Source organism: Marmota monax, unplaced genomic scaffold (assembly GCF_021218885.2).
Source record: "Marmota monax isolate L192 unplaced genomic scaffold, Marmota_monax_Labrador192_F-V1.1 WCK01_AAM20220418_F8-fsc00068, whole genome shotgun sequence".
Classification (NCBI taxonomy): domain Eukaryota; kingdom Metazoa; phylum Chordata; class Mammalia; order Rodentia; family Sciuridae; genus Marmota; species Marmota monax.
In genome coordinates, this window is record NW_026692352.1 from 4494366 (window position 1) to 4508060 (window position 13695).

Sequence of the window (13695 nt, forward strand, 5' to 3'; positions counted from 1 at the left end):
CTCCCTTGACTTGGGGCCCTTTCATTCCTTCAAGTTGTGAAGAGCTACCTCAGTGATAGGTGTATGTGGGGTGTCACCTTTGAGAGTCTAAATATCAAGGTCCCCCCAAATAGACTGGCAGGGCTCTCAGAGCCTCCTCTTAATATTAGCAATGAAGCCATCATCTTAGTGCCAGCTATGTGCTAGATATTTTATACACATCATTTCTACTTTTTATACTGCTGTGAGGTAGGTACTATTAGGAGTCCAATTTTTTTAAAATAACAGATTTAGGCCTGGGGTTGTAGCTGAGTGGAAGAGCACTTGCCTGGCATGTGTGAGGCACTGGGTTCGATCCTCAGCACCACATAAAAAAATAAATAAATAAAGGTATAAAATCTCCTCACATTAACACATGATTAAAAAAAATAACAGATTTACTGGGATATAATATACATACTATGCAATTAATTTCTTCTAAAAACCATTCTTCAAATGGTTTTTAGCACAGAGTTGTGCAACCATAGCCACAATCTATTTTAGAACATTTCCATCATCCCTCAAAAAAACTTTCGTTCACCTCAGCAGTCACATCCCTTCCCCCTTCCCCAGCTCCAGGCAGCTATTAACCTACTTTCAGTCACTATAGTTTTCCTGTCCTTGACATTTCACATAAGTAGAATCGTACAGGATGTGCTCCTTTGTGATTGGCTTCCTTCACTTAGCATAGGAGTGTTTTCAAAGCTCACTCATCAATACTTCATTCTTTTTGATTACTGAGGACTCTCTTTTTTAATATGGGACCATGTTAAGCTGTCCAGTTCAAGGCTGGTCTTGAATTCCTGAGCTTGAGCTATCCTCTTGCCTCAGCCTCTTCAGTAGCTGGGACTACAGGTGCACAGATGGTGCCCAACTGTTTTAAACCATGCAGGATACTGAACCAAGGCCTTATACTTGCAAGAAGCTACATCCCAAGCCCAGGATCCTCATATTTTAATGCTTATTTTATAGAGGAGAAAACCAAGTCTCAGGGAGGACAATGACTCATCAAGATCTATGGCTAGTACAAGAAAGTAAGGCCTGACCTCAGCCTGTAGACTGTAATGTTTTGGGCCTATCCACTGTGACCCTTGTTCTCTGTGACACTTGGAAGCTTCAGCATGGACTGGCTGGGGACAGAGGGAGCTGGGGCAGGGAGGGAAGGGTTCTTACAGTAGTTACTGTGGACTCTTCCTATAGACACTGAGAATAAGGATTGGGCATTAGCTGAACTTGGGCCTCAGATGACAGAGGGAGGAGAGGAGGGAGACATGGAGGAGAAGTGATGGGAGGGGAGGAGAGGGAGAATGCAGGGAAGGAGAAGGAGTTAACTAGGTGAGGCTGAGGAGCAGGCAGAGGCCATTTCTGGACTTGGGCACAGAACCATGATCACTGGGCAGGTGGTCAGAAGGTTAATGCAAAGCTTGTGCTGCACCTGTCCTTTTCCTTGGATCTGTCTCCACCCTTAATGACAGCAGAACAGGCAGGTGCCTCAGTGGTATAAGGGAAGGGGCTGCTGGGACTGCTGAGATTGGGCGGGCTGAGGGAAGTAGGTTCTGAGTGAGCTCTGCCTGGAAACTCTAGCCTAGAGGTGGTGGGGGATGAGAGGGGACACATGATGGGGAGACAAGTTGGAATCAAACAAGGGAACAGAAGGCTCTGGAGAAACTGAGAGAGAGGGAGGGAGGGCTCGGCTTATTCTGGCCTGGAAGATTCCTGAGGGCAGGTCTGTCTACCTGGGCTCCTTGTATCCAGAGTCCAGCCCTTGTAGAAGTTCCAAGGTTGGCGCTTTGGGCTGGGATATAATCAGCCTCTGAATGATCAGAAACACCTATTTTTAGGTGTCTGTGGATGAGGTGCTCAAAAGCAAGTCGGCAAGACTCTAGTTGGTTCTGTTGGTGGGGACAAAAATATCCAGAATCCATGCTGCCTGACTCCAAGTCATGTTGCCTCAAGGAGCTATCACTGGGAAATGTATCCAACTTCTGGGGATGAGATATTGGTAAATAACACGTTATGTGAGCATAAAAGGTGGGTCTCAGTTGCATAGGGTGTTTCTGTGTTCACCGAGGCTACTCTCAGCCTGGGCAGGAGTGGCCCATGTCCTCCTGTGGCCTTATCCTCACTTGACTTATCAGGTTATTTAAAGGAGCAGGATTTGGAAGGAATACTTTACCTGAAGCTTTACCCCTTAGACTCTGGAGGTTTCTTGTACCCCAAGGGAGGTGAAGCCCGGGACCTTGGAATCTTTGGGCTGGCCTGGGAGGGAGATCAGCTTCTATGGCACTGGGGAGGGGGCACACTGGTAAGCTGAAGCTCACAGAGCCAGGATAAACAGCGGTGGGGCAGGCCAGGCCCCGGGCTCCTGCCTCATTTGCACCCTCTGTGGCCCAACCTGCTGTGCTCTGCTCCTCAGTTATTGGTGAGCTTGTTCCTACTAGTTGGCTCCAGGAGCTTCAGAAGCAGGGGTGAAGCTGACATTTCCTAAACTTCCAACCTGTGCCAACTGCAGGCCAAGCACTTTTACAAAATGTCGTCTCATGTGATCTTCACCACGACCCCATGAAGCCAGGGTTCTTACAGTATCTGTGCTTTACAGATGAGCTTGGAGGCACAGCAAAGCCAGACTGCTCTCCTTTGTCCCCAGTTGCTCAGGGCCCAAAGTGCCTTCCTGGTTCTCTCTGCAGCTGTCCATGGCCTGACCAATTCTCTGGGCTCACCCCAGACCTGCCTCTTCTAGGAAGCCTTCCCTGCCTGCTGTAGCCTCTATGCTTTCTTCCTCCACCCCCAGGTTCCCCGAATTCAGAGAACTTACTGGCTGTACCCTGTTTTGGTCACTGAGCCTTGTAACACTTCTGGGATTATCTTATGTGGTGATTCACTTCCTAGCTACATAAATAGAGGCAAAACTTTGTTGGGTTTCACTTTAGAAGGGGCATCAAAATATGCAGGTTATAGGGTTGTTCCGAGGACTGGAGTGAAATGACATGAGCTTGGGGGTGAAGAGCAGGGCCCTCCATGGAAATCCCCTCCCAGCCTTGTGGCTCAGCCACACTGTACACGCTGTACATCTGTGCCCCTTCCTATCCTCCCACAGAGACCCTTGTCTACAGTAGCTGCTCAACTGGCTGTGGTCTGTCCAAGCTGCCCAGCCCAGAGATCATGTTCTCTGGGTCATGTTCCAGGAGACCCTCCCACTTTACTGACAGATTTCAAGAACCAGCAAAGGGAAAGAAATAGGCGGTGGTGGGTGTGTGGGAAGAGGGGAGAAGAACCAGTAAAGGAAATACTGATGTCACTCTAATCTGGACCAGTCTGATATTTGGGGGAGCTTAGAAGTCTCATGGTGACCATGGTCCCCTGTTCTGGATGAGCTTCTCTGGGGGAACTGAATGGCTGTCAGGCTTTCTTTCTGTAGTTATAGCACAAATGAATTCCTAGCACCCCATTCCAATCACCAACCCAAGAAACACTTGTGCATGAATACAAACATCAAAATGATTATATTCAAATAAAGTAGGAACAATGACCTCAGATCTGAGTAAAAACAATAAGTTAAAAGCATGGTTAGAATTTCAGACAATCAGATAAACAGTTTAAAGGAGGTGATTTCCCCTTCCTTTCCTATTATTAACTCAACACAGCATAAAAATAATTTATTTCTATAAAATACCCTTATTCCCAAGCAAATGAACTGGAGCTGGCCCTAAGATTTCCTCAGTTACATGTGATGCATACAAACTACACACTCCTCCCCAGGCTCCAATCTTTAAGGCAAAAATGGCCTATCCTATTCCATAGAGGTGGGCTCAGGTCAGCAGTCAGCAGGAGGACACTAGGAGGAGTTTCTCCACTGAAGATGCCTGCTTGGGTCCCTTGGTCAAAAGATGAGTGGGCTACTCAGGTGCTGGAATCCGTTTTGTTTCTAGTCTTCGCTTCACCACAGAGGAAGAAATTGGAGTACTAGAAGGTGGACGCTGGGCTGGTTTGGAACACTCCTCCAGAATAAGTCCACGGACTAGGCTGGTGGTAGTTTCAGAGCTGAGCCAGCCCCAGGGGAAACAGACCTGGTACCTCTTGCAAAGTGGATAAGGCTGAGGGAGGGTGGCAGGTGGCTCCTTCCCTTCATCACTCAGGCTGCATCAGTCTTTCTGGGAGAACTGGGAAGAGAATATCCGAGCAATCCTGCGAGTTTCTTCCTCAGGCAGGTTGGGAGGGATCGAGTTAGGTCTGGGGCGACAAGGCCTCTGGGAGAGGGCTCCCCTGGTGGCTTCACTCTTGTCCTGGAGAGGAAAAAGCCAGCTAAGTTAGCACTGAGGACATGACTTTGGTTCCTAATGTTTTGGTCCTTTGGCTAACACTTAGGTAAAGCTGACTGGTTTACAAAGCCCTTTACACACACCTTGTTTAATCCTCACCTCAGCCCTATGAGGCAGGCCCATCATTCTCCCTGAGTCATTAATGATGAAATCACAGTGCAGAGGAATCCTACTGCTCTGAGTAGCACGGCTGAGTTGAGGAACCTGGCTCAGACTCTTCTGTATCTCTGGGGAAGGAGGGGGCTATCCTCTCTAGAAGAGGTTTGAAGATTCATCCCCCTTCTTTTGCTGCAAGATTCTAGATAAGTCATAGCCTGGAGTTGGGACTGTCCCACGAGTGACCCTGGGACTACACCCAGCTCCCGTGGAGATGTTGGTGAATAATACATTCTTTGTTTGGCCCTTTGAGTTCCTGGAGCTGCCAGGTACCATGAAGCACATACCTACTCGTTCTGGGCATCACTTGTTCTGCTTTTGAGTGCTTGCCTGGGTAATGGCACTGTGGTCCTCTGAACTCCTCTCTGACTCACTCATTTATTCATTCAACCTTCCCCGTCCCACTTCTCTTCTATTCTCTGTCAGGTTCCTATGCTAAAGGCGCTCAAAGCTATACAGCAAAGCCACCTGAGAGCACTGAGAGCAGGGTCCTGGGGAAGAGGTGAAGGCCAGTTTGGGAAGAGGCAGTGCTAAAAGGAGTTGGGAGCAGCCCCTCAGGCTAATCTGGCTGACTTTATAGCATGCAGCATGCCCTATGGATAGATCTCTTCCCTGTCCCAAATCCCATGCGCTAAGGTCTTCCCAAGCTGCTAGAGCACTGAGAGCACACTGCATTCTCCCCAGGCACTGAGTCAGCAGCTTGAGACCCTTGAGATTACAACCACCCCTTCCCCACCTTCTGCTAATAGGAAACTGAGGCCTAGCTAGAGTTGCTTCCAGGACCAGTAACATTCAGTAATCCTTTTTCCATTTATCCTTTTTAATGTCAATTGTGAAAGGGAGACAGAAATGAACAGAAGTCATTTCCTGCCTCCAGAGCTCAGAGTTAATTAAACTCTAGGAGACACAGAGATCCACCAAAGAATTAGGATAGCAGCCAGAACGATATAAAGGGAGTCTATTGCTCTGTTTGTATGCACTTCCTTAGTGGTTAGAATTCTGGACTGGCAGGAGCCCTCAAGGTTACCTGTCCCTTTTTATGGGTGGAAAACTGACCTTCAAGCTGGTAGCTTGGCAGCTGCTAGGCCAGTGAATGGGTAGGACCAAGCTGTGGTGACCAGAGACTTACAGCGGGTGGGGAGGAGGCTGCCTCTTGCAGCAAACATCTCATTCTTTCTAGAACCAGTGGAGGTTGTTCTACCATGCACCAGGTCTTTGGTTAAACCAGACCCTCTCAGGGTCTCCACAGAACTGTGTGTTTCTGTACACTCCTCCACTCCCCAGATCCAAAGTGAGTGTTTCCTGATCTATTTGGGTCATCAGCTATTCCTTATGCTCTATTTCTTTCTCTGCTACAGCAAAAGGGTTGGGAGATGTTTATGAGGTAGATGAGAAAAGACCTAAAATCTTGGTCCTCTATCTCAAATCCTAAAATCAGACCTTATTTCCTCATCTGCCAGAATAGAAGCATTCTCCATTTTGGAGAGACTTAGATGGGTCTTTCTTTCTATGGCTCCAAGGGTCAACTATCTCAGTTCATGCATAAGAGACCTCTGTTGGTGATTCATCAAGCCTTTCAGGAGCCTCAGATCAACTCAATCTGGTCAATGCTTATGGGCAATTGGCAGCCATGGTTCCTGTCCTCATGGACAGGAAAGCTAGAGGGGAGACAGATACAGACCTACCCAACAGTCAAACAGATGAGGCTAAAGCTTAGAGCACTTAGAAAGGAGTGATTAATAAGGTCCATGGAGGCTTTACATAGAGCTGGCATCAAAAGAGCTGGGGTGGGCATGAGCTCACAGGGGAGAGCATGAGTGCAGCCTACAGCTGCTGGCTAGGCCTCATCTGCCCTGGGGCTGAATCCAGTGTGGCTGATTCAGCCAACCTTCCAGCTCCCACACCTAACTCAGTGACCTAGAGGGCCTTATCTCCACTGCCCAGGCCCGGGTACAGGACAGGGACAGGACTTGGCTTTGTGTACAGGGCAGGGCAAGGGTGTGGAAAGACGGAACACACATTCATCCACGTTTGGCTTTTGTTGACCTTAAAAGGGTTAAAAACATCTTAATTAGTAGTAAAGGATCCTTCATCAGGGTTGCTAACCAAAAACATAAACCCTGGAGGAATTAGGCATAAGGGAAGCTGCTCAGAGCAGGGATGCCCCCAAATGTACTAACTGTTCCTCTGAAATACTCCTACACTACTCCTGGAAGTGGGGGTCACAAGAAAATGGTCAGTACAGTGTGTGCTTTGCAGGAGCCATCAGCCTTCCCAGGGAGGCAGGACTGTCAGAGCTGCAGGGGCTGCAGGCCCTTGAAGTCTAGAAAGTGGGTGTCATACTTGGGGTCAAATGTCTGGAAGGCATTTTTTAAAAAAATTTTTCTAGTTTTGATAGACCTTATTTCATTTATTTATATGTGGTGCTGAGAATCTAACCCAGTGCCTCACACATGCCAGGCAAGTGTGCTGTTGCTGAGCCACAGACACAACCTCTCTGGAAGGCATTTTGAAAGAGTAACCTGCAAGAGGTTTCTCAGGAGACCTGATAGGTATGCGTGTGCCTGTGTGTGTGTGTGTGTGTGTGTGTGTGTGTGAGAGAGAGAGAGAGAGAGAGAGAGAGACACCCACTCTCCCAGGCTGGAGGCCAAAACTGGCTTCACCATGGTCTGAATGGGCCTCTAGTCAAGATGTCTAGAGCTCTCAAGAGTGCCCTATGAAATATACCAGCTTGTTCATTAAACCTCTCTCTTTCAGGGATCTGCTCTCTCTGGGCACTTGGACACCAGTCATGAACATGATAGGCCTTCCCAGCAACAGGTTCTTAAAGGAGCCCTCAATGCCAAAGGTGGAGCTCTGCTGGGGAGAAAAGAAAGCATGCAGAAAAAGGGAAATTGCATGGTAATGGAGGGAGACCCTCATTGTTATACAAAATTACATATAAGAGGTTGTGAGGGGAATGGGAAAATAAACAAGGAGAGAAATGAATTACAGTGGATGGGGTAGAGAGAGAAGATGGGAGGGGAGGGAGGGGGGATAGTAGAGGATAGGAAAGGTAGCAGAATACAACAGTTACTAATAGGGCATTATGTAAAAATGTGGATGTGTAAGCGATGTGATTCTGCAATCTGTATTTGGGGTAAAATTGGGAGTTCATAACCAACTTGAATCTAATGTATGAAATATGATATGTCAAGAGCTTTATAACAACCAATAAAAAATAAATTAAAAAAAAAACAAGAAAGCATGCAGAAGAAATAAGGTGTGGTGGGCTGGGATTGTGGCTCAGCGGTAGAGCATTGGCCTAGCACAGGTGGGACCTGGGTTCGATCCTCTGTACCATATACAAATAAAGGCATTGTGTTGTGTCCATCTATACCTAAAAAAATAAATGTTTTTAAAAAAAAAAGAAATAAGGTGTGGTGATGGAAGGCAAATGTGAGGTTTCCCAGGGCTTGCCAAACCAAGAAGCTAACACTGGCTCTATCAATTCTTCTCCAAGAGGAAAATTACTTTCTCTCTAGGTCTGGATTCCTTCTCTGAAAGTGGGGAGCAGAATGAGCAGATAATGTAGGAGGTGAGCTACCAAGCACACTTATTCTGGCTCACAGCTCCCTCTTTTTCCAGATCCTGGCGATGTAGCCCTTGCTCTAAAAGTTCTCCTCTTGGGTCTGAAATATGCTCAGATCCCAGCCACTGTGTTCTGGTTTCCCTCACTGCATCCCTAGGCGGATCCCTGTGAATAGGCCACATGCTCCCAGGATGTGGTGGGTGCAGGTGTCCCCATTGACCTCTGCTTCAAGACATCCTGGGGCCTTTATCACAGGGGAGACAGTGGGAAGGAGTGGAAGGAATATTGCTCTGTGACCCAGTCCAAGTTGCTTAAGACCAAGACACCTTCTGTTTCTGGATCTCAGTGTCTTCATTGCTAAATGGAGCTAAGAACCTCTGTCTGGTCTCCCTACCCAGACAGACAGGTCTGAGCTTAAGTAAAATTTAGATTTAACCAAGGATCAGACCAGGTGCAACAGTTTGCAAAAAACAGGGGATACACTGGAGCTAGAGCTGACACCAGCTACAGACACCAGAGCAAAACAAAGTCTTGTTTTCTCATCTCAGGCAGGAGCTAGGCCCAAAAAGTCCTGAGTAGGGTACTAGGGCACAGCATTCCCCCAAGGCATGCTCAATGCTAGGCCAGCAGGGGAGGGGGGGTGTCTCCCCACTCCACTGTCTTCCCTGTTTCTCCCCTGCAGCAAGCCTCTGGCTTGGGATTAGGGTTGAAGTTTGTTGTTTCCCAGAGCACCTCCCTTAAGTGACACAAACACTGACTCAGGAGCTGTAAACAAATCTTTCCAAAGAACTGAAAACTGAAAATAAGCAACTGCCTGGTTCTGGCTGGCTAGGCGGGCCTGCCAGTGGACTGCTGCCTCAGAAACTGGGCAAGGGCTCCATACAGGCGCCTGCCTGACTCAACTTTCACCCCATTGGCCGGCTGCCTCCCCCCCCCACCCCCCGTGGCTCCCAGAGTGCTCTCCTAAGGCAGTGACTTCCTTAGTGCTAAAAGTCAGCAGCAAACTTAGCAGCCACAACTAGGAGCAGTGGGGGAGGTGGGGCCAAGACATCTTGACTAGAGGCCCACCCCTAAGAGGCAGATAGATCCTAATCTGACCCACCAGGCCCAGCTGCAGCATGGCTGGTCTGCTCTGGGCTTTCTCTCCAGTCCTGTGTTAAGAGCTAATGGGACTCTCACTACCTAAATGCTTCCTCTGTGCTTCATCAATACCTCATGCCTCCTGTCCTTGCTCTGAGAAGCCTTCCCTGACAGTCCCATGAGCAATGGCCACTTCACACAGCTTAGGGTGACCCCTGCACTGGGACCTCAGGCTACACAAAAGGCCTGAGTAGAGGAAGACTCCTCAGTCTTTTGAACCTATGCCCTGTCAGGAAGAGGGTACAAAAGCCCAGATTCTGGAGAGAAAGGGTTAAAGTTACACTCCTAGAAGAGCTCCTGGCTCCTCCCAGACTCTGGCCTCCTAGGAGTTCTGGGCAACTTGAGCTGAGCACCTACCCACAAGCCCATGGGCCCCTTCCTGGCAGGTATCTGCCAACTTGCAGTCTGTGGCTAGTTCTGGCTGCTTCCCCTGACTTCTGTACACACTTGGCCAGGCTGTTCATCTCTCTTTAAAATGCTTTGTATGGCCTTTATCAGAAACTCTTTGACCTTTAGGTCTTCTCTGGGGCTCTGTAGAGGGCTAGGGACTTAGTGGCTCAAAGAAATGAGGCAACAGATCGGACCTCCTACATGCTTCCTCCACTTCCCTGAACTGCAGGCTAAAGAGAGGACCCCGGGCTCAGGAGGTTCCCTCACACCCAATCCCTACCAGTGTGACCTAGTGACTTTGTGGAGAGCTATTTTTCCCTACCAGGACCATGCATTTTTCAGCTGTCTCTGGGTTTACAGAAGAGAAACTAAGGGACAGTAAAATTCTTTGGGCTCTGGGGAGAAAAGAAGTAGCCCCAAAGTCTAAAGACTCATAAACAGATGGGCAGAGACTGCTGAGGGCAGGGCTCTACCCCCCTGGGTGGGCTGTGTGTTATCTGGGGCTTCTACTTCAGGGTTGGCACTGAGCACAGTCAAGTGCTATAGACCAAGAAACTGCTCTCCATACTTTTGGGGCTGACTTGTAGGGCCTCCATTCCCAGAACCCACCTCTGCCTCTGAGCTTTGGATCATATCCCTATTTCTTATTACTTCTCTTCTACCATTACTCACCTCCCCCTCCAAACACACCAGAATGTAACAGAAGAACAGGGAAGATGTCTGGATAATAATGTTAATAAAAATAAGAGCCTAACACTCTGATGGTACTTTGTTATGTGCCAAGAAGTTTCTAAATACATTGCTTTTCTTAGTTAATCCCTAGCCAATCCTAGAAGGCAGGTTCTATTATGCATACTTTTCAGAAAAAGAAGTACAGGAGTTAGGTAACCTCCCCAGGTTTGTGGCTCATAAGTGGCAAGGCTAGGTTTTAAACTTGGGCACTCCTAACCATTATATGAGACCACCTAGTAGGAAAGAGGGCCTCAAATCAACTTTTTTTTTTTTTTTTTTAATATTGTTTTAGTTGTTGATAGGCCTTTATTTTATTTATTTATATGTGGTGCTGAGAATCGAACCCAGTGCCTCACACTTGCCAGGCAACTGCGCTACAGCTGAGCCACAACCCTAGCCCTCAAATCAACTCTTTGATGTCCACCCCTCCCCCCAGACCAGAGAGGCTCATTGCCCAAGACCTCAGACAGCCAGCAGCAGAACTAGGGCAGAAACCCATTTACTGACTCTCAGCTTGCCCACTGGCTAGAGCACCTGGAGATGTCTGAACATTGTGGTCTAGCTGAGTGGAGGTGACAATGCCAGAGTGGGAGCGGGTGGGTAACTCAAGGCCTTCAGGGTACACTCAGGCCTGGCCTTATCTCCTGCCTCCTACACTCACTCCTCATGAATGACAGCGTTTGGCCCTTGTGCCTGGTGAAACCAGGGCAGAGCCAGGGCTCTACACAGCAAGGTACAGAACAAGCCAGGGCTCGCCTCGTGGGAAGGAATCATCATGCAGACAGGGCGGGAGGCCAAGGCTCACATGACAGGTTGCTTCTGATTCCTACCCTATCCTGCCAGTTTCACTGCAGGGCCCTCTGTCCCCACCTCCTCCAGCACATGTTGTTAGTATCTCTCAGCTCCAAAATTCTGTTGAGTATCTAAGGTTTCTTCTCTCCAGTCCACAGCCTGTAAAGCCTTTTCTTCATCTTTGCTGAATTCTATCCACACCACCCCATCTAGCTCGGTCTTCCTTTCCCTAAACTAATTCCCCTTTGCTTTGTTAAAGTGCTAATATGGGCAAATGCTATTTGAGAAAGTTCATGAATGGCTTGGGGATCAGTCCCTCTCAAAGAACTTGGAGCTCATTGAAGGCAGAGCCCATAGCACCTGCTCTAGCTCTTTTTTTGGATGAGGGTCGTGGGAATTGAACTCGGGGTACTCGACCACTGAGCCACCTCCCCAGCCCTATTTTGTATTTAGATACAGGGTCTCACTGAGTTGCTTAGCACCTCACTTTTGCTGAGGCTGGCTTTGAACTCTCAATCCTCCTGCCTTAGCCTCCTGAGCAGCTGGGATTATAGACGTGCACCACTGCACCCGGCTGCTCTAGCTCTTTAACATGTCAGGATTTGGTAGGAGTTGATGGTGCTTAGAAAGCTGGCTTCCCTGGGGAACTGTGGGCTCCTGAGAGGAGGAGCCATAGTTCTCTTCTGTTTTCACTCATACTTAGCTAGGAGTAAGGTAAGGTATAGTCCAAGTTGAAAGTCTAAACTAGCTTCCTACTCTCTGACCTGCCTGACCTCAAGCTTAGTTCTGGGCTTCACTGAGGGAAAGTTATTGGAGTGTAGAGAAGTCACATGATTTATTCAATCTCTTACAAAGCTCACAAGATGCTGAATGGGGATAGGTTGCCTGGGGCAGGGCAGAAGCACAAGCAAGAGATTATGATGATGATGGTTTGGACCATGGTGGTAATGCTGGTAATGGTGAGAAATGGTTAGGTTTGGATATATCTTATAAAGGCAGAGCTGCCAGATTTCCTGGTTATTTGAAAACAGAGCTAAAAGGAAGGATTTCAAGAGTTTTGACCTTAATAACTAAACCTGAAGGATAGAGTGTCCATTAACTGAGAAAGGTAAAACTGAGGTAGGAACAGACTTGGACATAAAATCTGAAGTTCAACTTTAGACATGTTTAACTTGAGACATTTATTAGATATGTTAGTCAGCTTTCTATTGCTGTGGCAAAATATCTGAGATAAACAGCTTAAATGGAGAAAAAATTCATTTTCGATCATGGTTGCAGAGTTTTTGGTCCATGGTCGCTTTGCTTTTGGGTCTGTGGTGAGGTAGTACATTATGGTGGAACAGCATAATGGTGGAACCAAGCTGCTCATCTCGTGGCAGCCAGGAAGCAAGACAAAGACTAAGGGGCAGGGGTCCCTATGACCCCTTCAAGGACATGCCCCAATAACCTTCCACTAGACCCACTTTCTAAAGATTCCACCACCTTCCAACAGTGCCACAGGTGGGCGATCAAGCCTTTAACACGAATTATTGAAGGATAGTTCAGATCCAAACAATAACAACATCCCCAAGAGGAGGTGATGAGTAGGCAGGTGGGCATATAAACCTAGAGTCTGGCATTCTGGCATTGGGAGTCTTCAGCAAAACAGAGGGGAATGAGAGCCTTCAGACTGGATGGGTTACCTATCCAGTAAATAATTAAGTCTGAAGATGACATACTGGGCTACATCAATGTTTATAGCAGCTCAATTCACAATAGCTAAGCTATGGAACCAATCTAGGTGCCCTTCAACAGACGAATGGATAAAGAAAATGTGCTATATATACACAATGGAATATTACTCAGCCATAAAGAAAAATGAAATTATGGCATTTGTCAGTAAATGGATGGACTGGAGACTGCCATGTGAAATGAAATAAGCGAATCCCCTAAAACCAAAGGCTGAAATGTTCTCTCTGAGATGCAGATACATACTAAGGGGACAAGGGGCTGGGATGAGAGCAGGAGAATAGAATTACTTTGGATTAGACAAAGGGGAATGAAGGGAAGGGAGAGGGATGGGAATAGGAAAGACAGTGAAATGAGCTGACATAACTTTTCTATGTTCATATATGAATATACAACCAGTAACTCCACATCATGCACAGCCACAAAAATGGGAAGTTATATTTCATGTATGTATAATAAGTCAAAATACATTCTACTGTTATGTATAACTAAAAAGAATAATAAATAAAAAAACTAAGTTAAAACCCAACATTGTGGATACCCCTATATTATGAAATAGAGGAAATGGGGGGCCCATCAAAGGAGGCTAAGCAGGAGCAGCTAGCTGGGGAGAAGGAGAACCAAGGAATGATGCCTCAAAAACAAGTAAAGAAAGAGAATACAGTGGAGACAGTCTCCATGGGCTTCTAAGAAGTCAAAAAAATTAGGTATGAGATTTGGTAATTGGGTTAGAAATATGGAGTTTAAAAATTTTTTTTTTTTTGACAATCTTAACAAGTGTCACCCTCCTTTCTTTCCCAGTGGTAAAATATGTGAAGAGTGGGAATTCACTTGGCTAGTGATAGAAAA

At 47.2% G+C, this 13695-nt stretch overlaps 1 protein-coding gene across 2 annotated transcripts in view; it reads right to left on the reverse strand.

Annotated features, from left to right (window-relative positions):
• Positions 1-3502: 3502 nt before the first annotated feature.
• The window catches only part of C2cd3 (C2 domain containing 3 centriole elongation regulator), a 145959-nt gene continuing 135766 nt past the window's right edge, over positions 3503-13695 (reverse strand). For both annotated transcript variants that reach the window (XM_046441952.2, XM_046441951.2), the window contains one exon: positions 3503-4301. In XM_046441952.2, coding sequence (XP_046297908.1) covers positions 4161-4301 — 141 coding nt within the window. In that variant the 3' untranslated portion in view covers positions 3503-4160. The remainder of the gene's footprint in view (positions 4302-13695) is intronic.